Below are 27,639 nucleotides of genomic sequence, written 5' to 3'. Positions count from 1 at the left end.
ATAGGATTAAGGTTATTACTGCTGGATTACAGCAGCAATGTCTCATCTATAGTGTTTATAGCGTTCATTTATATTTTGCAGCGTATAAAAGGCTGTTTTTATACTCCATAAACACTATAAAAGACCTAATCTCCTAAAAAATGACACCCCTTTAAACTGTTACAACATCTCTGTGGATCTTTAAGAAGTCATAATGTGTAACTGTCAGTTGTATTGTAGAAGATAAACTTCACTTAATAGTTTAGGGGATTATAACCGTCGCATTTTGACCCCAACATACTGAGGACACACACGTGAAAACATAAAAAAAAAAAGCTATATCAACCTGAGAGGGATAAACAGACAAACACACTGAACATTTATCATACACACACTTTTACTTTACTTTTTTTTATTGAGAAAAAAAAAGACTACATTAGTCAACACAGTGGCAATCTACTCTGAGGAAAGCATGAGGGACTACCCATGTCAGTATGATGGCTTCACACTAAACATCGGTGGGCCTCTGAGGATCAATACACTGCTTCATCAATCAGGTCCTCGTCATACATTTACATTCTTTAAAGCAAACTATGGCAGAAAAAGTCATTTTTCCTCACAAAACAAGTTAATACTTTGTCGATTTCAAACAATGACCCACTTTACTCATACAATGCAAGTGTCTACCAGTAACGGCACATTTTTAATTTGCATATAAACTGTGCGTCACACAGAATCTACATTAAACAACGGGGGAAACCGCGAGGAGCGAAAGATATCCCCTTCATCAAAAGGTCATTCTGTCCATTTACAATACATACCAGCAGTCAAATCAAAATCAGCTCAGGATCATGAGCACGGCGGCTCTCGGGAACCTTCACAGAATGGACTCCTGTATATGCATCTCATTTAAATATCTCATACAAACGTACTGTATATAAATAGCCTTCTCGTTATAAACATACTGTTGCGCCTTCACTCGAATGACAAACCCTTTTTTTCCCCAACACGCCACTCTCCCTTCATTCTCACAACCTTTGTATATCACAATGCCTCTTAAAAAAAACAAAGACACGAATGATTAATAAAAATAGAAATGACAATATATATGTTTTTTCGTAGCAAGTCAGGAAAACAGCCTGGGTGCCGGGCTTTTCCCGTCAGCATCGGGTCACTCTTGTTTACATCTGGAGCTCTTCATTCGGTATCCAAACACTGCACTGGCTGCAGCACAGGCAGGCCTGAAAAAGACCTTATGACACCGTCTGAGCAATCTTAAAGGAACAGTTCACCCCAAAAAGGAAGATTCAGGTTTTGTCTCACTGTTAGCATCAGAAGAAACTAGAATTGGTGGGACCATCATACACGATAAGCATTAACAGCTTTCTCTCACCCACGTGTTAGAAAGCTGAAGGCATTACAGCGCATGTTAGCATAAAATGTCCCTCAAATGTCACATAATGCATGTGTTTTATGCTCAAAGGGCTAAACAGGTGGGACATCTTTTAGAAGACACTTCAGTTAACTTGAAAGTTCCCGACGGTACTTTGGAAGAAGACTGAGAGTAAAATGTCTTTGCTACTTTTATTTATTTCCTGAAGTCATAATACTTCACAAGTATAACATCTTTGTATTGTGCTATCTACTTAAGTTAGCATGCTAACCAGCTAGCCCCAGCCCGTCATGGTCCAAAGCTCCTGTGCTAGTAGACTCCAACACTCCTCTGGTGCTCCAAAGTCCCAGTCTTGACCACAGATGGACGGCTAACTGAGCTTACTAGCTAGTGGAAGCTCCCCCCCCCCCCCCCCCCCCCCCCCCCCCCATTTGTTTTGAGTATGAATTCACTGCTTTTCTGCTTCAAATTAAAAGTGCTCAACTGTTGAAACACGTGGTGGCTTTTATTGTGAAGCAGCCACTGGAAACACAGTGGTATGTGTCAATTCCATAACAACTTTCAGTGATAAGACAAACTCTAAATTTTCATTTTGGGTATGACTTCTTACTTTAACACCGACTCCAACACAAAATATATTCTTTGTGCAGCAAACCTTTTCAGATTCCCTGCATCTCCGTGTAATGATTATGCAACGTTTCACTGCTGTGGCTAATGTAAAACACACACGGGCACAGTAAAACACGGCAAGAAACAATGGATCCCTTTGATAGAGCGGACTGGTACTGAGAGAGACTAGCATGCAGGCTGGTGAGATGTCCGGTTGGGGCGATATTCAGTGTGTCGCAGGAGTCACATGTTGCATGATTCCCCTGAAGGCATGACAGCGGTGAAAACCCTCCTCCTTGGCGTTAGATGGCTGGTGCCGATCTGTCATTCGTGACTGTTGGCCTCAGCTTGACCGTCGCAAACGGATTCCCTCCTCTGCAGGGAGAAAGCAAGAGAAAATCAACCATCATGGTATTACATGTTTTAAATCCTCTGCTGGTTATCAAACAACCTTTAATCACAGACAGAACGCACTGAACACCTTAGAGTTAATGTTAGTGTGTTAGGTCACTCACCCTAGAAAGGGAGCCTTTGCAGTCCCATTGACTAAAGAAACCTGTTGTCAAAAAACACAGAAGAAAAGACCCTTAAAGTTCCAGAAACAACACACAACATTGAACACACACCACCACAGTCACCATGAACCCACACCCTGCCTCCAGCTGTGAAAGTCAGTGTTGCCCAACTGGTTTGATAAGATTTCTCATCAACAGTCGCCCCCCCCTCCTCCCACCTTACTAATCAGCACAGTGGCGCTTTGACACGTACTTCAGCTAAAACCTCAGACCTCCCCGAGTCTGGAATCTAGACAATCTAGAAAGGCTGGTGAGAGACACGCTCCTCTTCTTCTCTCACCTGAGGATGACAATAATCTTATCTCCTCCACAAAGCCAAGTGAGCATGTGGAAGATAAAGTGGAGGAACATAAATACCTGGGCGATGTACCCTGAGGGCGACTACAGAACATACTTGTTTATAAAACACTGTAAAGAAAGTTTACAGCGATGCTACAGCAGGCGATAAATATGTCAGAGGAACTATTGTCAACCTGTGAGTGTAGCTGAGGGTGTTGTTTTCATTTAAGATCACATAAGAATGCATATTTAATCTAAGATGTCATCAATTATTTACTCAGTGTGCATGACAAGGACTGATAAAGAGAGGAATCCTATTGATTTTATTACATTTTTCAAATATGTATATATACATATATGTATACACGTTATTAAGCTTCTAGGAATGGCTGTCATTGCATTACCCTGCTCCTCCATTAGAGAGCAGACAACATTCAGAAGTGACCACAGATGAGTCATCATTATGAGACTTATTCCCAGAACTGAAACTTTCAGGAAGCACCTCCTCTCAGGCTGATGTTTAAAACAAACAAAAAAAAAGAAAAAGGATAAATACAAATAATCCAAGGGGGCAGGCAGAAAGTCACGTATCTACAGTGCTCGAGGCAATGCAATTTAAGGTCCCCCCTCTAGGGGAAACAGGATTTTAATGCTGCCTGAAAAGGCTCAACTCAGGGAATTACAACCCCAAAAGTGACAGGGTCCACCTTCGCCCACCATAACAATAACAAACCTGAAGCGCACAGTCAGCAGTGACGTCTGAGCAAATTGCCAAAGGGAGGATGAGGACGTATTACTTAGAACTTACTTATAACTACCTGTAATAGTGGGATTAATAAAGCTTTGTCCGTGGTGGGCTGAGTTTCTAAGAAGAATATATGTTATAAGAATAAAAGGGTGAGAAGAAGTGAAAGGGAAAAGCACTGCTGGGGGGAGGGTGTATTCCTATCTGTGGTTTATTTCGTGGTAAAACCCTGAGGCTGCAGATACAAAGGACACTGAGTACAGACAAAGGCGGCAGTGAAGAGGTGATGATGAGGGAGAAAGAAGTGTGCCCGCCCGGGCTTGTCTGCTGGCCGGACAGTTCACTCTCAATCAGCTGGCACAGTGCAGTGGGCCCAGAATGACATTGTGTGTACCCTCTTGTCCTTTACACCCTCCTCTGTAACTCTTTCCTTCTCCTCCAGCTCCATTCCTGCTCAAATTCTGAGCTTGGAGCATTTTTCACATGTCTTTTGAAAGATTTTGGAAACAACTCTGTTTGAAACTTTTCCTCTTGACACAGTACTTAATTCTGTATCGGGGGCGATATTTCAAAGGGGCTCCATGAGAGTGTTAACGTTACTACCTTAAGGCTCGCAAATTGTTTTGCGAAATAGCTACATGAATAAATATAGTACACTTCCTCAAACTGTTAGAGGAATTAAGGTGTGTTTCTGGCACCGCTCTGCTCTAAGGGCGTGGAGGCAATGACTACGCAGTTAGGAGATTTTGATAAGACATCATTAGTCAGGCTGGAGGCTTGACGTGTGATGGCGTTTTTTTATTTGTGGTTTGACTGTGGAGTCAGTAATGACTTAGGCAAGGCAATAAGGATATGCTATGAGGAAACATGTACTTTTCCCGAACGTGCGATGACCCACTTCATAGCCATTTTAACATGGCAGCTGTCTGGTAAAAGGAGAGCTCAACTCCGCAAATGCAGCTTTAAGTGCCTTGCCTAAAGGCCCATCATAGCTGTCACAGAAGAGGACTTAAACTACCCTGTATTTGTCTCAGAAACTGACATCTGAGACAAAGATGCAGCTAGCTTTGATGGGACAGCCTACAATGCATCTCTGGTAGCAGACACTTACTTACAGATACTAATTTTTCTTCTTCATCTTCATAGCATTAGCATAAATTTGTATTAGCTAATAGCAACGTAAAGGTTTTTCACTGCTACGTAAACATTTGTCACAAGTTGTGAACAAAACGTTTTCCTCGTAAATATGCGGAGAAACATTAACATGTTATAATTCTCTAGCAACCCTCTGAATGTGATTCCAATATTCTGTTCATGGTTTAAAGCAACACCTGAAGGAAATAGCTGGCTAATATGCGACAAAATGCCTAAGTTTACTTGTTAACCCCTAATTGTACTGTTGCTTGGTGCTACCTTTGGTGCTACTACTGCTTTTTCTGGTAAGCAACAAACAAGACTCAAGTTAACCACATCCAACAGCTTCTTATAATCACAACCACCAACCAGGAAGCATTAATAAAGACACTCAAAAGGGCGTTTGTTTAGAACAACAGTACGTCAGTATGTTACTTGACCAAACCCTGACATTAAGGCCATGTCAAGATTAGATTTTAAGGTAGCTCTTGGCACAACTAGGGAATTTCGGTAACTAGAATCCCTGCAAGCATCACATCATTAAACTGTACACAGCACACTGATACCATCTCCACCAATGAATGACGCCTCACATCAAACAAAACCAACATTCCAAAGACACACTAGAGGTGAAATATAAAGGGGTACACCTCTTATTTAAATGCTTTTTAACATTTTAAATGAAAGACTTTGTACAGAGTCAATAAATACAACAGCTAACAGCTGGTAACATTTGGTGAGTGAATGCTTTTACTAATGCTCATAAATACTGACTGTGTTGTGTGGCGAGAGCATTGAGGGGACCACCGTCCTGGAGTCGTCGCTGTAGTCTGGTGGCGGCAGCAGCACCGGCCCCTCCTCGTCCTCCGGCTCAGGCAGACTGGTCAGGCTCAGTCTACGCACCGGCGTGCCCAGATTGCTGCTAAGACATGTGACATAAAGGTTCAGTTCTCAAAACACCAGCCGTAAAACAAATTATTGATACTCTTCCCATAATGTTGTTATTTTTCCTTACCTGTTTGAGATCATTGTCTCAGTAAAAGGTCTGCAGTAAGATGAGGGAAACCAGCCCCGTCTAGTAAGAGAGACAAACAATGTCAGACCTTCAATAATACAGATTTTTTTATTGTTCACTGATTATTTGGACATCCATTAGTTGTTTTCTTCCTGGGCTCTATCAAACGTACATACAGTAATGGCGGTGAATTTTGCACTTCACAATATTATTACAGAAATAAACCTTACTCTTTAAGAGAGTAGGATGCTTCACATGTCTTGCACAGTGTTAAATAACAAGATTGATAGCACTATTAAGTATGTATGGTATACATAAGGCTGCTGTCAGCATAAAAGACTGGAAACAAGGGGAGTAGCTAGCTTTGTTCTGTCCAAAAGCAACAAAATACACATACCAACAACTCTAAAGCTAATTAACACATTATATCTTGATAGTATAATACACAGAATTACATATTGTGTTTTTATGTGAGTTTTGATACTTTGTTATTTGTATGTATTTGGCTTTAGAGGGGCTGGTAGACAAATTGTAATCCTTTTAGGCAAAGCCAGGTTAGCTCTTTCTCCATTATCATTCTTTAAGCAAAGCTAAGCTAAGCTAACTAGCTGCAAGCATTAGACATCAGAGTGGCGTCAATCATCTCTTTTATCGCTCAGTAAAAAGAAGCAAATAAGCTATTATATACTTTTTGAATGTAAAACTATTCTTCGCCTGGGTGGGTCGCAATATAACATAATGCTATCTAAAAATTGGCTAAAATGATGAAATACCCTATGTTAAGCTCCTTAACATCAATAATTAGTCCTTTAAAAGATCCAAAGCAGGAAAACTGACGCTGAATTTTGGGGTTGAAGAGTTTAAATCATTATGAATCACTGCTACAAACAACACACTTGAGTCAGATGCAAATACCAGACATAGAATACATGACAGACAGATGGATTTTGTTCACTTAAGACTCAGAAGTTGTCTCCAAGTCAAGGCGTGAGAAAAAGATGGCTTATCATACCAACGCACTGGATTTGTTGCTTAGAAACAGAATGTGATGTGATTTATCTCAAAATTGTCCTCTCTTCTTGACAAACCGCCACCGACTGCATTCAAACCACTTCAGTTTAAAAGATCACTTAATGACACACACATGTACATGTGCGCACGTGCACACGCACACACGCACACACACCGATAAGGTTTTCGTTAATTTGCTTCAAAGTGGGAATGAAAAAATAATTCGACACGAGCGCTGTAAGCACCCTGTAATCCTTTCGCCTGCATTATGGGTCCTAATTGATCGAGTGAGGAGCTGAAGATGACTGTAATTATACAAGCAACTCAGAGTGCCGCTGTAGCTACATGACATGTTGTGTACATACACTTCTCCAACCTGATCATTTAAGCAAAGAAGACACACAAGAGCCAACAGGGAGTGAAGAGAATATTAAGCAGGGGAGAATTCACTCTAATGGCAACATTTTTCCCCCTGTCTCCTGTCTGCAGGTAACACGGAGGAAAAAATGACGCATTCGTTAATTGTTGAGTGACACATAAAAGAGCAGATGTTTCTTTTTCGTGTGTGCGTGTGCACCTGGGTTTTTACCGGCTGTGACAGGATCAGCTGGTAATGTTTTCTTGTTGTGGGTCTGAGTGTGTCTTTGTGTGTGTATGTGTGTTGCATCATGACAAAATGATGGTCCTGGAGACATCTTTGGTGACACAGAAGTGGCTTTGAGTGTTTTGCCAAGTGTCTGTCTGTCTGTGTGTCTGTCTGTGGTAAGGTTGCGGCGATAAACGGTTTTCTAGGGATACCCTGGTATGAAAGTGCAGTGTACATTTACTGATCCACGGTTTTGAATTTTGCCATATATTATTATTTAGAAATGATAGTTTGTATAATCTGCATAGCAAATAGCATTAGCATTAGCATTGTTTAGCATTTGTTCAACCACGAAACTCTTGCTTTCATTCTGTTACGGGTAATTGCAACTGATAACAGTGGCTATCACGCTGTTATAATTTCTGAGATGGTTATCCTACCGTACAAATCTCATACTGTTGCAACTCTTTGTCTGTGAACAGATTATTTTGTCAGTGCGATAGCGTCACAAATGCCAAATTGGTACAGCCACGAAACATTACAGGTGTGAGGCTGCGATCAAAATAAAGGCACTGAACAATTTAGAGCCTGTACTTTCTTACTTCTAACTGAGTAAAGAAGCTGAATCAGTACTTTTACTTTAACCAGTCTTATTTTTACACAAGCATCTGTACTTTAACTTGAATAAAGAACTACCACAGAAGCAGCTTTGAGTACTTTGCCAGGCGTTGATCTTCCTGTTTGTGGACAGATTTTGTCATCGTGATAACTCACATTGGAATCATGCAAGATGCTTTACAGGTGTGCAGACCAAAATTAAGGCAGAGTTTAAAAAAACCAAACATGACCACACCCACAAGTACTGAGTATTGTCATGGTCATAATGTGGTTAAAATGTAAACACGTTGAGGGGCGCTGCCGCGGGTCTGATCACATTGCAAGATGGTCTCCAGGTTACATGTGTGTGTTGTGTTGTTGGGGAAGGGCGAGAGAGAGAAAGAGAAGGGGGGAGAGAGAGAGATCAAGCTTTACGACTGTCACGTCGAACATACCTGACATACTCTGTTGCGAGGCATGATGTATTGGCGCAGCAAAATATTCAGGAAGACAAAGCAGAAACTAGTACGGCTAAACTGAGCTATGTGAATAACGCCTGCTGCATATTTTCTGTAACGAAAGCACATTTCCTCTCGAGGGTGTGCCAAAGGCTGTGTTTAGATTGACTATGTTAAGGAGGGATTTCACAATGATAATATATATAATAGGCTATGTGAAACACTTGCATATCTTATCAAGCCCGTAAGGTTAGAGTTTAAGGCTTTCATTCGTTTATATTATATATTATATATATATTGTGGGTTTTCAAAACAAACAAAAATCACTCATATTTCTAGAAAAAAACACAGTACAATGATGAACTGAAGCATCATGACGCCATCAACGCACCCCTGAATATAAAACTATTTCGACACTTACTGCTGTGTCCTTTCCAGCTCCCCATACAGCCAGCCGTCCTTCTCATCTTGGATGAGCAGGCTGATGATGTCGCCGTGGTCGAAGCTGAGGAGTGTGTGGTTGTTGCCCGCTGTGTGGGGAAAGATAGTCATGACCCGGGTCTTCCTGACCATGTTGAGGCCAGACGACTGGGATGTTGAGCGGGACAGATTGCCCTCTCCCATGCTGCCCTGGTCTGGAGAAAGGAGAATATAAAGGTCATTCATTTAAAGGAGTAGTTTGAATGAATTAGCAGCAGTAGAGAGCGTATGAGTGTATTTCAATCCAACACAAAATTTCAAACGGAGGTTAAAGGTGCAATATGTAGGAACTGGCCACATGTCGAGTTTATATTTAAAACAAATAGGAGACAGCATATCACCACAGTAACCACTAGTTGCTGCCACCTGTAGCTAGCAGGTAGCTAGGTGCTAGCAATCCGAATGGTAAGCTTGGAGCACCAGGGAATTGTTGGTACTTACACCGCTAGCTCAGGTGCACTTGCCCAGGACAGGCAGGTGCTAGCTAGTTAGCATTGCAAAATTCAGTAAATATCTCCCACACATAGTTGTCGTAACATCAAAACTGTTATTCCTTCACATTACGTGGACATTTGAGTTATTCTCTTTGATGTTTTCAACTTAAATCTTACATATTGCAGCTTTAACTGGCCGGCCATCTTTACCTGAGTTGTGGTCTGAAGAGGAGGTGAGTGGAGATCGTGGCTCTGGGTTGAACATGTTGGCCAGCGGACTGATCTGTGCCTTTAGTGCCGGTGCTGGAGGAGGCTCCACATTGTTCTGAGGAGATGAAGAAGAACACGATCAGCGGACACGATACGTGACAGGATACAAGTCGGCGATAATAAAAATGATGACAAGCTTTCATTTGAGTGAACAGGTTTAAGGCAAACAGTCATCACTGTAATTGAAGCTTTTTGTCCTCCTCCCATGCAGCAATAAATAGCCGACGCCTAAAGGCCCCCAGTGGACTTTAAACAAAACAATAATAGCACATGCAGGGTTTCCCATGGCCGACAGCCAGATGATGATAACCAGCCACTTTACACACGGCAGCTTCGATCAGATATCAGCACCTTTCGCAAGATAAACTCCAAGCAACGAAAGGAGATAAACACTCCAGGGACTCCTTTTTACACAATCTATTCTACTGATTCACTATTTCTAACACCTTTATTCACAGCTTTTTTTTCTGACAGTAAGATGAGGATCAAAGTTAGGGATGAAAAGAACAGTTAAAGATAAGTGAATAAAGCTCGAAAATGATGCCAGTTTTGTTCACCGTATAGTCCACACACGCTGAGCTAATACCCACCCTGTTGTAGCGTTCAACCTCCGGCGACTGCTCTGGAGTGGTGGACAGCTCCTCTATCATGGTCATCACCGTGTCCGGCACCTTCGTGATGTCGCTGCACTTTTCCTGCCAGCTGGGGAGCTTCAAAGCCAGCATGTCTTTGGCCTGAAAGACGCACGAGGAAGAAAGGGAACAGGTGTAAAACAGGCCGTATGCAGGAGGTGTCTCCGAATGTGCAGGATTCGCTTTCAGGCCAGGCTTACCTTCTCGTGGAAGGTGCAAATTTGATAGGAGAACATGCAGTGTTTGTCCGCCAGGAAACAGAAGCGCCTCTTCTCCTCCAGCAAGGCCTCTCTGCAGCCGTCAGCGATGAACTTCTGCATGTCCATCTGTCGCGACGAGATGGTCTCCATATACTGCGGACAGGGTCAGAGGGCGGCAGTGAGGTCAGGACACAGGATTCATAATGAGTCAGAAATACAATTGATAACTATCATAATCTGTGATAAGGCCTTTTCACGAGCCTGATTGTGATGTACAGATGGGCTCTGACCCGACACTGGCTCGTGAGCTCTCTCTCTCTGTAACTCAGTGTCCACAACTTAATATTCATGTTCGTGGATGGATCTCAGTGTTGTGTGGAACCAGCTGATCGCCACACCCTCCCTACAGACGGGCTGAGGACTGTTCTGCCATTCTAACAGAGCAGATGGGCGACTGAATTTGACATATCTAACTCTTAGAAAATGACTCCTCAGCCCTCCACTGCATCCTATTATTCCACACCGACTCCCCTCTATCTCGCCCATTTTCCCGGGGGTTGTCATGGCGACGGTAAAGCAGCTGTCTCTAAGGGCTCCGTTGAAGACCTTCCTCTACTGTCTGGTCTCATTTTCTCTGTCTCTCTCTCTATCATAGCCCATCAGACGCCAAATCAAGGCTCTTCATTTCCCATTTTCGCAGCAACAGTCGTCAGAGACTCTCAGTGGGAGGAGGTGAGAACAGGCCGAAAGGACCGCGCTCATTATTTACAGAGAGGAGTGGTCCCAGTCTCAGCTCAGATTGAGAGCCAGGCTCGGGCTATTAAGCTCCGCCCGGACAAAACGACTTATTGTGTGGGTGTCATTTAAAAGGCACCACTCAAATGCGAGGCTAAACCAGAGGCTGACGCAGACTTTAGCAGCAGCGACAATCAGACAAAGCATGCGTCCTAACGACTCTTTTACAACCTACAATCTGGACTTTTCAATTAAAGGGTTTGTTTAGTAATTCCCTCTGAACAAACCATCCATTATGAAAGCGAGGCCATAAAATGGCTGATAGATTAAATAAAACAAAAGCCAGACAGGAGTTGTTACTCAGGCGTTGCGGTCCCTCCTTCATCTCAACACATCGATTTTACAAAGCAAATCGCTGTCCAGATGTTAAGACTGATGTCAGGAGTGGACAGCGGGATCCGACAACGGGCAACACACTTCATCCGATAATGTCAGGGTCACTGAACGCGACGAAACAAACCTACTCAAGCAAGGCGACGTCGATACTGACTGTTTTAACTTCAGAGCCATGTCTGTGTACACTCGTTTTAGCCCTGCCTGTCATCACACTGCTTTCGAGACGCAACAGATAAGGTTTTATGAGTCCACACGGCTGTTTTTTTCCCATGTGAATGCAAAAGCTTGTTTACTGCTGTTAGTAACCTGAAAATCTCAATCATATCCTCTGAGGGCAGACAAGTGCAAGACCTAAACAGATTTTAAGCAAGGTCTCAATTTCGGGGAATTTGATTTTCCTCTGTGTTGAAGCCCGACCGGCTCCATTTTGGGATACAAAACATATTTAGCGCGCCATCAAACTGTCAGTCCTTGGGAAATAAAATAATAGTTAGAAAGGAAATAACATTCAGTTGGTTCAAGTCTGGCTTTTTTTTATGACAATATTGGTTTCCAGGCATGAAGCCCTGATGATTGGTAGAGATTAATCCCACTTGCTGCACCCACGACAACATGGATCTCTGTGAAACTGTATGTGTTAGTGCATGCGTGTGAGCACTCATGCATATGGCTGTGCAAATCTGGGTGTGTGCGCCTTCAATAAAAACACAATCCTCAGTCTGTTGCTATGCGCGGTGAGCCCAGTCTAGTGCGTGTAAAAACAGAGAAACTACAGACAGAGGTGTGGTGACACCTTTGATGGTTTTTTTTTTATCGCCTGTCGTATCCCAAAGAGTTATTATTTAAAGGTATTTTGTGTCTTCGATGATGTCATGCCCTTACATAATACCAAAGTGCCACCTGAAAAGCACAACCTGGACTTTTGGTCCTATGAAGCATTTTCTTCTACATGAAAACCACGTGCAGCACACCTCCTTCTTTCCCCTTTCCAATGGTATGTGATTATCATGAAAACTATCTTCACCACATCTCTCCACCCCAGGACATAAATTGTACACTTGTCAAATTCTATTCATGTGCAACAGAGCATAAAGTACAATACAAAGTATTCTGCAAGCACACGCTACGTTTAAAAGGGAAGGAAAGGTCGGGGTTGGGGTTGGGGTTGGTGTCGAGGTCGGTTTGGTTTCGGTCTCACCTCGTTCTCCTTGATCTCGTACTTGGATGAGTGTTTCCCCTGGCTTTTTCTCCTGAGCTTCTTCAGTTCTGTCTTTGAGCGCTCCAGGGAGTCCTGCTTCAGCTTGTGCTCGGACTGATAGCGCTTGAAGGTGGCCTGCAGATGTTTGACAGGAGAGGCATGAGACGGGTGAAGAGATGAACTGACAAAGTTTTTATGAATCGAGTGTTCCTTAGATGCACAGAAGCTGAAGCTGAAATAAGCATCCACATGCACTAGAGACGCCAATTGTGAAATTCTTGGCAGACACCAAAATAACTAAGCCAATAGCCGATGTCGATTTTAGTCCTTTTTTTTCTTCATGTTTTTGCTGTTATTATTCTCCCTTGTTCAGCCAGGGAAATAAATTACTTTTCATTAATCATTACTCTGTGTTTGAAAGAGCACAAATAAATTCATACAAATCTATGAAACAACCTTTAAAGGTGCAATATGTGTGAATCCGTCACCTCAAATTCATGCTCCCAACAAATAGAGGCAGCAGTTCACCAGAGTTGGGGCTAACTGCGGCTAACTGCATTCCTTTTAGACATACGTGACTGTAGCTACTGTTAGCTACTGTTAGCCTGTTAGCTCAGTTAGTCGTGCAGCTAGCAGGAGAACCAGGGGAGGGCCGCTGGGAGAAAGAGATTTTCATTCAATTTGCCAGCACAAAATTAATGTGGCATGATCGATAAACACCAGCCATTGAATGTTGGCCAATAAATCAGTGTATTCTTAGTACGCACAGAACTTAAGAACCAGTTATGAGAGTCTGAATGGCAAACCTGCTCTCTTCTGTTGACAAAATTCCATGTATTTTATGGTCTGGTGGCACTGATTTGTGCACTTACGTTCATGTATTTAACATCCATCTCTGTCTTCTTCTCCAGCTCGATAATAACCTCTCTGTGGAACCTCTTGAACTGCAGAAAAAGGAGAGAAAACACACACACACACACACAACTCAGATTCATTGCCCCATACATCACGCTGCATGCACACTGTTCGAAACGCAATGTACAGTTGAGTAACGTCACGATAAGAGTGGAGTGACCTGGTGGAATGTATGATAATGGGTTTCTGAGAGGATAATATCCCACCTACCAGGGATGGCTTATCAGCCTGTTAAGGTTAAAGATTAACAACTTTCCCCACTCAAAGAGTAATTAAAATGAGTCCAGGAGAGAGCCTGTACTCGGTTCTCAAACTTCTCACATCAGACCAAGACTTGTGTTTCAGTCGTTGCCGTATTTAAATGCGGGTGGCACTTTATTTCACTTCTGAACACTAGCAGGTATCTGAAGCATTTCATCCCCAGGCTTTCCACTCTTGTCAAGCTTACTTTCACCGTTTGTTTCAACTGTGTCAAACTCTCTAAAATGAAAAGAATGAGCTTAAAAGGCTATGTGTCCAGAAGAGAAAGTGTAGCAAATAGACGAATCGCTGTCTGGTATGTCAAGGCAAGGATGTTAATAGCCACAGGGCACTTCTAGGACTTTTCCTCTTTCGCCTCCACATGTTCAACAGGTGACGTTTCAATGCTTGATATTACTTTAATTTCATTGCCGATAGGCTCCTCCCCTCAAATTGTGCTGCTTTCCTTCTTCGGATTCAGCACAAGATGACGGGAACAACATAAAGAAATGGTCCTCTATACTATCTTTCTACTGTATTTTTTGTATTGTCAACTGCTTCCATTAAAAAGACCAAGCTTGGCTTTATGGTAATTAACAGAACGCAGCCCATTTGCTAACATTAGCATTCAACAACTTCCTAGCTAACATAAAAGCTTGATCAAACCCAGTGTTTTTCAATTCTAAAGGCTAAAAATAAATGTTGATATTCCAGAATGAATTGAAACCTTTTGCCATTGTATCGCTCACCACAATCAAACTTTACATTAATGTTTAAGTGATATTATCTATAAAGTGGTTGAATGCTAATGTTAGCCAGGAGATGTTTTTTTGTTTTTGTTTTTTTACTATGAAATATGGCCTGATGTCCCTCTAGATTTGAACTATCCATTGTCTTTTCAGTTGCTGATTAACCAGGAAGCGGGGAAATGATGACAAATTGTCAAGTTGTTTAGCTTCTTGACAATAATGGAGGCCAGTGGCAAAGAGATGTAGGTTGTATCAGGCTTACGCTCATTTGTAGGATCGCAGTTGGTTTTGGATTTTTTATAGAAGCTGCAAACGGTGAAATAAAGGATATTACCACATATTTTTTACGGCTACTCACATTCTCTTCCAGTTCATTGTGGACCTTTCTGTGGGCCTCTGCGATCTCCATCAGAACCACACCTAGGAAGACATCAGGAACAACTTTAAGTATATTTCAGAGGTTATGACAAAGAAACTTTAGAATTCTGCTTTAAAACATTCCAAAAAAAGAAACTAATATTATCAACAAAGTGTGAGGGGTAAATAATGTTGGCGTTATATTAAAGACATCTATGTACTGTGTTGCAGAGACGTTTCTTGAAGTTAGCATGCTAACCAGCTAGCCCTTTCCCACCTTGTCCAATACCACTTTGTCCCTCAAGGTGTGTCTGGCGGCCCCCTGTAGTTTAAGCTTGGAGACTTACGCCAACTGAATTGACCATTTGGAAACGAGAAACTGAACATCTAAAAGCAACGAGCCAGGATTTCATAATCATTTGAGAAGAGAATCATCAAAAACATAAACACTTTCCAAATTTCCTGTGTAGACGTTATCCTTTTCATTAAGCCCTGCATACATCTTTACAGCCCATATTTTACGGATGACTTATCTCCTTTCAATATTTGAACAGCTGTCAATAAGTAATCTCTATGAAAAGGTTCTGGTATTGTGCGGTCAGATATAGAACAGTCTCCATTCATTCACAGACAGGCTACAGCATAGATAGAGCAGCATATGACACGAGACAATGGCCGTGAGTCAATACTGTAAACAGAAGTGGACAATCGCAGCTAGGCAGTTTATAGTGCTACCTCTGTCACAATGGGGTGAAATCTAGACTCAAGGTTTACTATAGGACACGGAGTTCTGGTGAAACCTGTAAAAACAGTACGGGACCTCATATCTGGACATGTGATTGTGTCACTGGGGAAAAGAGCAACAACCTGTAAGAATTTCAACACCTTCTGAAGACTGTTAGGCGAGCACAGGTGTTGGGTTCACCTTGCGAGAGTTGCCCATGTCAGCCACCTCACCACGCATACACATTTGACCCGACACCTGACATTCCTCCCTGCACGCCTCCACGCAGAGCAAACACACGTAACGACCCGCTGATACAGAGCTGTAACTTCGGTGATCCAGCGGGCAGCGTCCAGCTACAACAACATTGCCCTCTGAAGGTCACCAGAACGTACTGGTAAATGCCGCCTTTGTGCTCGGACGGGGAGGGGTGGCGCAGGGCTCAGGGGCTGTTTGTACAGCCCCAACAACAGCGTGCGCTGGGCTGGAAGGGGGAGGCTGAGAAAGGCCGGGAGGGGGGGACGGGGGGGGGGGGGGTTCAAAGAGGACACCTGCAGGTTTCACCTTTGGGGTTAACAAGGTGTGAAAGTCTGCCTGAGGGAGGCTAAATGCTATCGAAAGTTATCACAGGCTGGTATATATAATCTGTACAGCGACTCATGAATCTGTCACATGAACAACTTAAGGGGGTGTTGAGAGGGACAGAAGACAATGCTGTAAAGAAGACTTGATGCTTTTTGGCTTTCTCTCTGAGGAAATAAGGTGTGAGGGCTGAGGTGTAAAAGTAAAGGTAAAAATGGATTCTCTCTCGCTAGAAGTGTGAATAAGAAAAAACTGTGGAACCACTGGGCTGAAGTGGACCGCTATTCAGGTTCATCACCTCAAAAAAACAACAGCAGCACAGCGACCGTTTCCCTGTTTATCTCATCTCGCATCTCTGTCTGTTGCTGGCGATTTGCTCTCTTGACAGAATTTCAAGTACCAAGATGATCTAATCTGATCTCATCTTACCTCAACGATTTCAAACATAAAAGAAGGTATTTCAACATAGGTTTACAAAAGATCCCAGTGCAAAACTACACCGTCCATGATGATTCACTCATATGACTATGAATGATTCATAATGAACACTTTGCTTATTGTCCCCTCCACTTTCTTACACCATGCTCAACTTTATCATGGTGTATAGTGAATAATATGCAGTAGCTCACGACCAGATAACATGAACTTTGACAATGACTTTTTCTCCTATCTCCCAACTGCAGAAGCGATTTCTAAAGTCATGACTGTGCCTTGTCTCAGATTTGTATCTTAGCTTTGTATCAGCACTTGTCTTGTCATGCCTGTATCAGTGTTCATAACGTTCACGAGACTGCCTGTTATGTCCTTGAAAACGGCTGTCTCACTTTACTTCTCACTGAGTAGCCGGCTTAGTATGATGGATAAGAAAAACAGGCACTCAGTTTTAGCATTGATGAGACAATAGTCGTGTTGGTAACAACAGTGTTAGCCTCTCCAACTGGCTAACATCAGTGGTAGCTTCTCCAGCAGGCTTACATCAACTTTAGCTTCTCCAACAATCTAATATCATTGCCATGCCGTTTTTAACTTTGATTTCCTTTCTGACATTTTATAGTTAAGACGGCTCCGCAACAGCTAAATTTCTATCCTAAATACAGTCAGCAAACATGTTTCTGTAACACCAAAATCCTAAATACAATCATAAACTTAGATAAAATGGGATTTGAGTCATGCGGCCCGAGGGGTTTAAAAAATTCATATAGCCTACCAACTGTTCTGTTGACGACAGATGCTCAAAAAATGAGACAAAAAGATATTCTTCTGATGTCATAGTTAGATTGTATGCCCTATTTCCAACACCTGTATCAAATGCCTGATTTTCAAGACTGCTGACAGGACACAGGGAAACGCCTTTGACATTCTCAACAGGTGATGCCATTTATGAGCTGGGAGTGCCCTGCAACCAGTGCCTACTGGGGTTTGATAAGGAATCTGTATGAGATGACGTTGGCAGGGCAAGATCTGGCAACTCACTTGTTTGCGCCTTTTCTCTGGCCCACCTTCATTTCGCCACTTTACAGACAAAATTCCCTCTATTGTGCAAGCGACACCTGAGTTGAACTTGGCCGCAGTCATTGGTCATCGCCTCGTAGCAAGGTTTTATCGCTGAAATGCATCATTCGGCTCGCCCAAGGGGCTTGCAGTGTGCGTGATGGAATGAGGACGCCTCCTGTGTGACTCAGGATCGAATGGTATCTAACTTATACGCATTCCAATGCAGGTGGGAGAGATGCTGTTTGGAGGTTGCCATAGACGAGCGACTCCCTTCCTGTTATCATACTGATGTCACCGTGATTAATGCAAAATCCACTGCGGCAGAAAGACATGGAGAGGTGACTGTGGTTAAACTCCCTCTCGAGTGCTGAACAGAGTGTTCCTTGTGACACAGGTCGCTCGAAAAGATTTCAGATCTTAGAAACGTTTCTGTCATCCATTGTGGGGCGAACAGATGTCCTGGCGTCTCATGGGAATACCACCACAATCATAAAGACTTAAAATGAAAATCGTCTTGAGTCAAACTGACTACATCCTAGAACTCTTGGGACTTAGCACACTTCTGCACAGGTTGTTTAAACAAGCAACCACAACCAACAACCATGGCATGAATCATGATATTATCAAAATCTCAGCTCAATAAACAGAGGGAGTGTTTTGGTAATGGCTGTTGTCAAGTTCAAGAGTAAGCTGAAACTCTGTCGCCAACGACGGGAAGGCCCAAAAACGCACATAATCTCATAATCTTAATCTACAATTAAATGACACCTGGCCAACTTTATGTGCTGTTGAAGACCATGTGATATGATGGAACGGAGGGCTTATTATGATCGACAGATAAGTGGTCGCTCAGTTTTAGTTTTGACAATTTCGAGGCATTAATTATGTTGGTGTAGAGGAGAATATAGAGTATATCCATTAATACATAGTTCGAGAAATTCAAAGCTTACAGGCAAACTGTAGCCCAAAAGCCCTATATCATATTTATAATGATAGGCTATATGGCAAAGAAAAGCAGAAAGCCTTCATATTTGAAAAGCTGGAACCAGACAATATTTGGCAATTAATCATAACTTTTGTGTTAAAAATGACCTAAATGATGAATCAATATTGAGACGATTTTTTCTGTCAATCAACTAATCATCTCAGCTCTCTTGCGCACACTAAACTCACACACAAACAACTCACAGAGCTTATTGGACAGCACTCTGCAGTCATTATTACAGATATGCCACCTTGAATATTGATCATCAGTTTCTCATAATAATGAGCATAGAGTGCGACTGGCTGTGACAGCTTCCTTAACACAGAGCGATGACCTGCCATCACGCACAGCACATAACATCTTTCATTACCAGAGCAAATAAAACAAACTGTAAACCTCAAATAACCCTAAAAAGGGGCAAGTGTGGTTCATGTGTATATTTTGTCCAAAAAAAAAAGAACAAGGTGTTTTAAAATTTTCATAGACAAGGATTTCCACTAAATACTGGTTGAAATCCTTAATAAACAACGCCAGACGCCGAGCAAGCAACGGAGCGGTTGAAGAAGAATCACGGGGTGTTTTTGTGAATGGACTGAAGTGTGACGGGGTTTAAGAGCGGTAAGCGAGTCTCTGGTCTCTATAGAGGTCCCGTGGATGAAACTCCCAATGTGCCTGAGTGCTTTTAGTTCAACGGTGGACGCAGGACGAGGGTGTTTGAGGTCTGGGATCATTAGGGGGCTGTGGAGTGTGACGAGAGGAGTCATAACTGACTGAGCAATGAGTGAACTCTTTGAAACAACCTCCAGTCTTCCTTGTTTGCTTGCTTTCAATCTATATCTGGTTTAAAAAGAAAAAAAAACACAATCGGTGTTATTGTCACTGATATTTTATGGTCCGGAAATGTTGATACGATGTGGTCCTGCTAATTTCCTCAGAAATGACCCTTGCAGATGCCACTTCCAGGGTTTAAAGTGATTGTTCAACATTTTGGAAAAATATTTACCCTGCTCAGTTTCTTGCCAAAAGCGAGATAAGAAGATTGATACCACGTTCACGCCTGTGCTCCGGGCATTTGTTTGGAGTCAGGAGACCGTTGGCTTATCATGGCTTATAACAGGAAGCAGGCGGGCACAGCTAGTCTCCTTCTGTCAAAAAACATGACTAATTTTGAACAAAGGAAATATACGATATAATGTGTTAATAATTCAGAGGTATTGGTAAGCAGATATCCCAGGCTAGCTGTTTCCTCTTCCAGTCGTTATGCTATTCTAATTTATCCTGACGTCGCTTGGTTTAAAATTGAACAAACAGATATGAAAGGTAGAGTCATTCAATTTGTGGCAAGAGAGTGAATGAGTGTATTTCCAGTGTATTTCAAATGAGACTTTGGGGACTTTTGCATGTTATTTCTCTGATTAGCCTTCGACGAGCGCTGAAACGTCACATAAAACGTCTAAAATACTGAGAATTTCATTTACTCAAAAGTACTACATCTATCGCAGTGATGTGCACAAGGGGGGGGCAGGGGCAGTCGTCCCCCCTCGTGGCCCAATTGTTGAAAAACGCGTGCTAAAGTGCCCTCCTGAGAGCAAAAACGCACGCTAAAGTGCCCTCCTGAGAGCCAGAAAAGCATGCTAAAGTGCCCTCTTGGTTGGCAAAACACACTAAACTGCCCCCTTGGCTGGTTAAAACATGTTAAACTGCACTCTTGGGAGCCAAAACGCGCACTAAAGTGTCCTCTTGGGAGCAAAAACGCGCGCTTAAGTGCCCTTCTTTTCGCCCCTGCCCTTCAAAAAGTCTGCGCACGCCACTGATCTATCGCATTGATCTTAATAAGAGATTAATCATTATTTTTTACTGTCAATTCATTTAACACTTTTGAACACAACTGCCCCAATGTGATCACAATTAAAGATCTAAACAAGGACACATATGCCTATTCTTTTCTTTTTTTAAGTACATGGGGCGCAAGCTACCGGGGCACCCTATAGGCCTATTCTTTATTAGTCAAGATATAAACAGCATTCAATAAGGAGACATAACAGTGAGCTTGTTCCTCTTCATCATTCCCTCTGACACAAAGGAAGTGAACTACCCACACTTGCAACAAGAACAAGAAGAAGACTTCTGAGATTCTAAAAGTTTTTTGGGAGCCAGGACAGACGTCTGCTCCAGGTGTTCTCAGACACAAATTATATCGCAGGGAGCATTTTCTAATTTTTGGGAACCATTTAGCTCCCTGATGCTTCTGGTGATGATATCTGTAATTACAGTTAAATTGCCCTCCATGTATTGATTATACAGGCAATACCGCGTGTTGAGTCTAGAGAGTAATCTCATTTCATAGCTCCCAGCCAGATGTTTGAAATGTCACAGACTCTTATCATTAATCATAACATCAACAACTCTTCAGTAAAGTGGCTCCTCTCAAAAGTCAAAACCTGCCTCAGAAGCTATCGGCAGGAAACACTCAGCAGTCTGAATCCAAATTCTCTGGAGGAAAAAAAAAAAACCCTCTGGCAGACATTACCATTTTTATCATGCTGACTATGCTTCGATATTTAAAAAAAAAACAATTTTGACTGAGGCGTGGCAAACAGTGCAGAGAAAAGGTGGAAGGGGTGGGGATGGTGCTATTCTTTCTGCTGTTACATTTTCAGTCCCCCACTACCTGCTGCTTTTCAGAGCGGAATGGCAACTCCCTACGGAGTCCAGTCATGCGCTAATGCACAGGAAGTTTCTAATTGTACACCCACCAAAAACTATGACTTTTAAATATACAGAGTGATATATTGCATGCCAGCTGCACTGCACTGGCAGGGGACAAAGGCAAAAAGAAATCTATTCTCTAATGTGAAGTGATTTCACATATGGAGCTATCTTTAAAACAAGACTGAAGTTTCTGGTGTAGTGACCATGGCCCGGAAAACTGATAACACATTATTACCCTTTACATTAAGTTTTCTTTACTTACGTTAGTGAACATTAGCATCCAGACGTCAAGCAAAGTGGCAAAACCCCTACATTTATTGAATGATGGTGTGTTTTATTGCTTACAGTTTACATTCTTTAATTTGTAGTGTTATTTCCTCTTTAAAACACTGTATCGCCTAGTTTTAAAACCTTTAAGATTCTCAACTAGTTTTGGAAATAGTTAGCGCGGCCCCTAACAGCCAATTACACGACCACGGATGGAAAACTTGGGACTAGATGATTAGTTGAAGTATGACATGGGACAAAATCTCATCTGAGGGTTGACAAGTGGCAGGCTATTACTTGCTACAGCTAACTCCTTCAAAAGTTTCAAGTAACTTTTTTAAGAGGAAGAGAACAAAGAGCACAGGTTTTGCTATAGGTGTTAACTCATGTCTGACTTCTGTGACGTTTGACTTCAAGCCTCCCCTTATACTTTCACTTAAATTATACCATCAATATGAAAGAGAAAAATGTGGTTCTGGAAAAAAAAAAAGGAGCAGTGCGGCATGAAGTCAAAGCCTCAGGTAACTTTCTGCAAATACCTGCCAACCACTGTGACGCAAGTGCTTTTTACACCACTCCATTCACACAGAGTGGAAAAACCCCCCACAACACATCTCTTCTGTCGGCAGTTTGAGAGCTTGTCATAACAAAACGGTAATGTATTTTGTTTGTCATTCTTGACAGTGGCGCAGTTTAAAGGAAATTATACTGGATTCATTAAGCATGCTACGGCCAGAGATGGAGCGAGTGATAAGATTCACTTGAGGCAATAATGAGAAACAGTGAATCCTGTAAAAGCGTTCATGCGGAAGCAAGGAAGACAGCTGTACAGTTGTAACGTCTTCAGGTTCTGACACATCCACCATTGTTTGACTCTGTCTCATGTCTTGTGTTCAGTTGTTTTGTTCCAATACATATAAAAAAAAACAGAAGTAAATGTTCCTTCATTTCTGCACAGTTTGATCCAGGCTTCCAAAAACAGACAGTTAAGACTGGCGGGGGGATTGGTGAGGCAGATGGAGGAACAGGGGGATGAGGAGGATCAGTGGTGGGAAGACAGTCTCCTCTGTCTGTCTGTTTGTTCAGTGTGTTTGCTGCCATGCTCCTGCAATGTGTGAAAGAATTCACACTGTCTTGTCGTCGTCTGTTCCGGGAAAGTCGACAGACACTACATGTGCCTTTATACCACGAGCCATTTTAATGTAAGGATGGATTCTGACGATCGGGGTCCAGTGACCGCACAACGAAATGTCAATCCCTATAAAGGCTATATCAGGTTCTTTAGTATTCTTTTCCTAAAATATGCCAGATATGCAATTGTTTTGACTCCATTTGTTTTTCTAAGATGGTAAGATTGCCACATGTTCACATTTAATGACATAAATGTGTTTTTTGTCTTAAAGGGGCACTATATTTACAGTATTGATAAGGTAATAATACAAACTCATATATATTTATTTTTTTCTATACCTGAGTAAACAAGCTGTTCTCAGAGGAAAATTGTTTGTTCAATATATTCAGTCATGAAGAAGAGGAGAATTTGTTTATTAAGTTTGTTTAGGCATAAAAAAAAGAAAAGATCAGTCAATGAAAATCTTTCTCTTCTGATTAAAATTTCTTCCCCATAATAACACAGTCACTCAATGCAGTAATGGATGTTAAACCTGCTAACTTTCCACCTCGCTGTTTTTGGTATGCAGTCAAAATGTCAGACGACCGGCCATGTGAGGTAAACATATCATTTAATGAAGCAATGAAGTATTGTTAACTGAGGTGCGGCCCTGACAAACTCGATCAACTCTGCATCACAGTGGAGCGCAGACATTTTCTTCAATCACAGTTAAAAGTTCAATTGCACTCTGCCAGACATCTAACCAGGCTGAGTTTATACTAAATTCTACTGTTTTCAGAAGAATGGACAAGAATAGGCAGACTCCTGTAGTCTGATTTCTTTTTTCTTTTTTTTGATGAAATGTCTCTTCATGGTTTCATTTTCAGACGCCGACACGCTTTGCTGCGTTGGTATTTCGCCAGCTTCCTTATGCTTTTACTGACACTTTGTCCGAACGTGACAGCCACACCTGATCGTGTCTCGATCGCACAGTGACGGCTTTGTGAACGTCGCTTCATCCAGCCTGACATGTCATCACATTTTGTTTATGATTTGAAGCAATGCAAAAAAGCTGTCCCGAAAGAAGAGAAAGTCCATAGCAATTTTGCAAAGGCACGTACAGTGATGTAAATGGAGGCAGTATCCACTGTGGTCACAGTTTTCCTTTTGAAGACCAAATGACAGAGCATTATTTTTCCATTTTCCTGCTCTACTCTGATTCCCCGCGTGTCACATCAACCCGAGCTTACATGAGGCCAATTTATAACTCTGCAGGAGTGACGCAGCAGAATACGAAAACAGCTTGATTGATCATAATAGCACAAAATTAGGACCAATGGACAAAGTGGGTCAGCTCCAAATTTTACCACTAATACAATAATTGGGAGATGAGTCACCCCGTGGATGAAAAACAACCTGTACAAGCTCGATGGCAGCCTCCGAGAAGAGATAGAGGAGAGGAAGCACTTCAATCAGAGCAAGAGGGAGACAGCAGGCAATAATGAATTTCTGTCGCTGGCGTGCCACGAGGGTTCAGTCAATGTTATCTCCAGATGTTTGCATAATTGACTTGCATTTGGGATCATGGATGTATGGAGGCAAAATATATCACCATGATGAAGCTGCATAGAAAGAGTACTTAGATGAAGTCCAGCTTCTGTTATTTGATGGACAGTTGGTGTGAAACAAGAGTGATGCTGTAAGCGAACACATCGCTTTCATCAAGTGACTTTGAAGAATCAGTTTAACATTTTTGGGGAAATGCGCTCACACTTATTTACTTCCTAGATGACGAGATCAAGATCAATATGACTCAGTAAGGCTACAGCTAACAGGTGGTTAGCTCATCTTAGCATAAGGACTAGAAACTGAGGCAAACAGATCGCATGGATCTGTCCAAAGGCAGCAAAGTCTGTGGAACTGTCCCTTTAGTCATCACTAATCAAAAATGCATATTGTGTTTGCTTAAGTCATAGACTACCCGCAAGATGACAAACTGGCATTTTTACTAGGGATATCTGCTGCCGGCAACACTGTACCTGACAACAAGATGAGAAAGGAGCTTACGAATGTGACATAACAAACATGACATGAATAATGCTGAAATGGTTGCAGTTTGATGAAGTTTTGATAAAGTTTAGCCCCAAAAGCTACTTGGTTGGGTTTAGGAAAATATAACTTTGGTTAGGTTTAAGCACTGTAACTAATCAGTTAATAAAATACTGGTAACTTGAGGAAAGGATTGTGTGTTTCTGTTAAATAAAGTATATAATTGACATAACTCCATTTAACATTATGTACCTAAGTCTGTAATTACTGGTAAGCAAAGAACAATGGGTGTGGTTGTTATAGATCCTGGAGCATGGCAACAACTAATGGCTCTTTTTACATTTTGGGGTTTTTAGCTACATTTTCATTAGCGAGCTATAGAGGTTGTGATAGGTAGGTTTTGTTACCTTTGGAGCTAGCCAGCTTAGCTGTTTCCCCCAGTTTCCACACTTTATGATAAGCCAGGCTAACCTCTAGCTTCATGTTTGCCGTACAAACATGAGTGTGGTATCAATCTTTTCATCTAACTCTCAACAAGAAAGTGAACACATCTAAATCACATGAGGGTGAGGGTTCATTATGTTTTTCGAGCCCTGGCGTCACCACAGAGACATTCGAACATGGATATCCCGCAGACCCCCTTGAGGTTTACTGTTTACCACTGCAGGTGTTGGATGTAACCTCGACTCGCTTGAAACTCACCAAGCTCTCTGGAGACCGGAGACACAATCGCGTTCTCTCCGACCTTTGAGACCGCATCAAAGTAGGCCTTTCCGGAGAGAGTCATCGCTGCGTGCGGGAGACAGACAAACATCATCAGGTCACTAAATGGATCACGAAACCCACTAAAAACAAACTCTCTGATCGGTGGAGATACTGTTGACACTGAATGTCACTGACCTGTGACCGATTTCTCATAGCTCTTCCCCAGGTTGACCAGGTTCCTCAGGCCCGGGTTGAGCTGATCCATCACAATCTGGAACGAACAGTCACAGATTGACGGGTTGTGGAGTCAATCAGCAAGATGAAAACAAAACAGTTACACACATTTTGTTGCACTGCCACTTTCTATTTTCGCAAACATCTCCAACTTCTTAAGGTTTTTTTTTTGCAAAAAAAGGGCTTGGCGAGAATAATGCAACTGGCTATTTTTACGGGAGTGGGCGGAAGAAGAGACATGCATGAAAACAAGTGCAAGTGTTTTTGCTTTTGCTCTATAAATACCGCCATGTGAGGACAATAAAACTTTCAATCTTTAACCTGACCCCTGCACGTGTGCCTCACAATTCCCGTCAAAAGAGCAAAGTCCCACACTGCTATTTGCGGCATGAACCTCATCACTGACTCTCCCCTCCCAAACCCCTAGCCCCCCCCCTTCTCTCTTTCTCTCTCTCCCTCTCTCTCTCTCTCTCTCTATTGAAATGCCTCAACAATCAAGTGCTGTTCACCTCCCAGTCTCTATTCCCCTGACACACCCTCAATAGAACAATGACAGGGGCAGGTATGACTTTACATGAAGAAAAAGAGCTGAGCAGAGGAGAGAGAAAGAGGGAAACAGGTTCCTTGCTTTCTTTCTTTTTCGTCTCTCCCTCCCAGCTGAAACTGTGGCACCCTGCAAGCTACAGGTTTGACTCTCTCTCTCCCTCTCTCTGTCATAACACACACGCACGCACGCACGCACGCAGACACACACACACACACACACACACACACACACACACACACACACACTGAGAGTTTATATTGCTAAACCTGGAGGGTTTCCGATTGAGGAAGTCATATTCAACCCAAATTCTACTGTAAAACTTTAAACTTCAACCAAAACTAAACACCATAAAACAAACTTCCAACCTCTAAACTCTGTCTTGTTGATTTCAACACACTCTCGGCTGCTTATCACAGGGGAGAGGCAGAGGGTGGCAGCATGATTAGATTAACCCACTGTCACTGAACTAATCCAGTGATCAAATGACTATTGATTAAATCATTTGACAGGGCCCAACAGGTTGAGTGGCGCTCATCGCCTGTCAGACAGACTTGCCCTGTGGTTTGCTTTGATTTATTCATCCTCCACTTATTAAATGTTAAGGTGTGTGCCTGATGTGGCTTCTGTTGTTGTTGTTGTTGGACTTTGCAGGCTTGTAATTAACGCACAAGAATGCTCTGCTGCCCTACAACGGTAGAAAGTTTCAGCTACTGTGGGTTAAAGTAAGTCAGGTAAGGGGGGAAACTCTGTCTGACAATTTAACTTTTGTTATCTGCGTGATTTAAGGATGAAAAAAAAAGAAAAGAAAAAAGAAGAAGGTTAAACTATTGCAAATCTGATAATCCCATATAAACCCTCATCCCAACCCAGGGATCAATTATCCATCAATCATCTCCTTTTGCTCACCTTGTATGTGCTTTCGGTAAGCTTGCTCACATCCTCCGGAGCCCCAGACATGGTTTGGCAGGTTTGGTTTGCTCAAGCCCAGAAAGTCAAAGGAATTAAAATAATAGATGAACAACAAAAAAAAAAAAAAAACACGCAGCGATCGTTAAATCCAGGTGTCTCAATCGCTCCGGATCAATAAATCCCCGCAGACGCTCCTTTGTGACGGCACCCTCGCTCACTCCGCGCGTGTGGTGAGGGAGACGCACAGCGGCCGACGGCTCACGCACTGACTGACTGACTGACTGAGAGAGAGAGAGAGAGAGAGGCAGAGGTAGAGAGAGCGATAGAGAGAGA

The 27,639-nt window shown here is 42.3% G+C and overlaps 1 protein-coding gene across 3 annotated transcripts; it reads right to left on the bottom strand.

The window, feature by feature from the left end:
• Window positions 1–1,800: 1,800 nt before the first annotated feature.
• baiap2l1a (BAR/IMD domain containing adaptor protein 2 like 1a) lies at window positions 1,801–27,602 on the bottom strand. Of its 3 annotated transcripts, none has more exons than XM_030399179.1 (14): window positions 27,304–27,602; window positions 25,812–25,887; window positions 25,614–25,700; window positions 14,989–15,050; window positions 13,599–13,670; window positions 12,727–12,861; window positions 10,398–10,550; window positions 10,156–10,299; window positions 9,506–9,620; window positions 8,803–9,016; window positions 5,730–5,789; window positions 5,489–5,636; window positions 2,497–2,537; window positions 1,801–2,356 (listed from the first exon to the last, which is right to left on the bottom strand). In XM_030399179.1, exons 1-14 carry the CDS (start codon window positions 27,352–27,354, stop codon window positions 2,284–2,286), a joined length of 1,431 nt encoding a protein of 476 aa, XP_030255039.1. In that variant the 5' UTR covers window positions 27,355–27,602; the 3' UTR covers window positions 1,801–2,283. The 3 variants fall into 3 exon arrangements, with proteins under 3 accessions (XP_030255039.1, XP_030255040.1, XP_030255041.1); XM_030399180.1 differs by having other exon boundaries at window positions 5,489–5,633; XM_030399181.1 differs by lacking the exon at window positions 2,497–2,537.
• Between the last annotated feature and the right edge of the window lie 37 nt (window positions 27,603–27,639).

Source organism: Sparus aurata, chromosome 20, assembly GCF_900880675.1.
Source record: "Sparus aurata chromosome 20, fSpaAur1.1, whole genome shotgun sequence".
Classification (NCBI taxonomy): Eukaryota; Metazoa; Chordata; class Actinopteri; order Spariformes; family Sparidae; genus Sparus; species Sparus aurata.
Note: the sequence above shows the minus strand (reverse complement) of the source record. Positions and strands in the feature narration are given on the sequence as shown.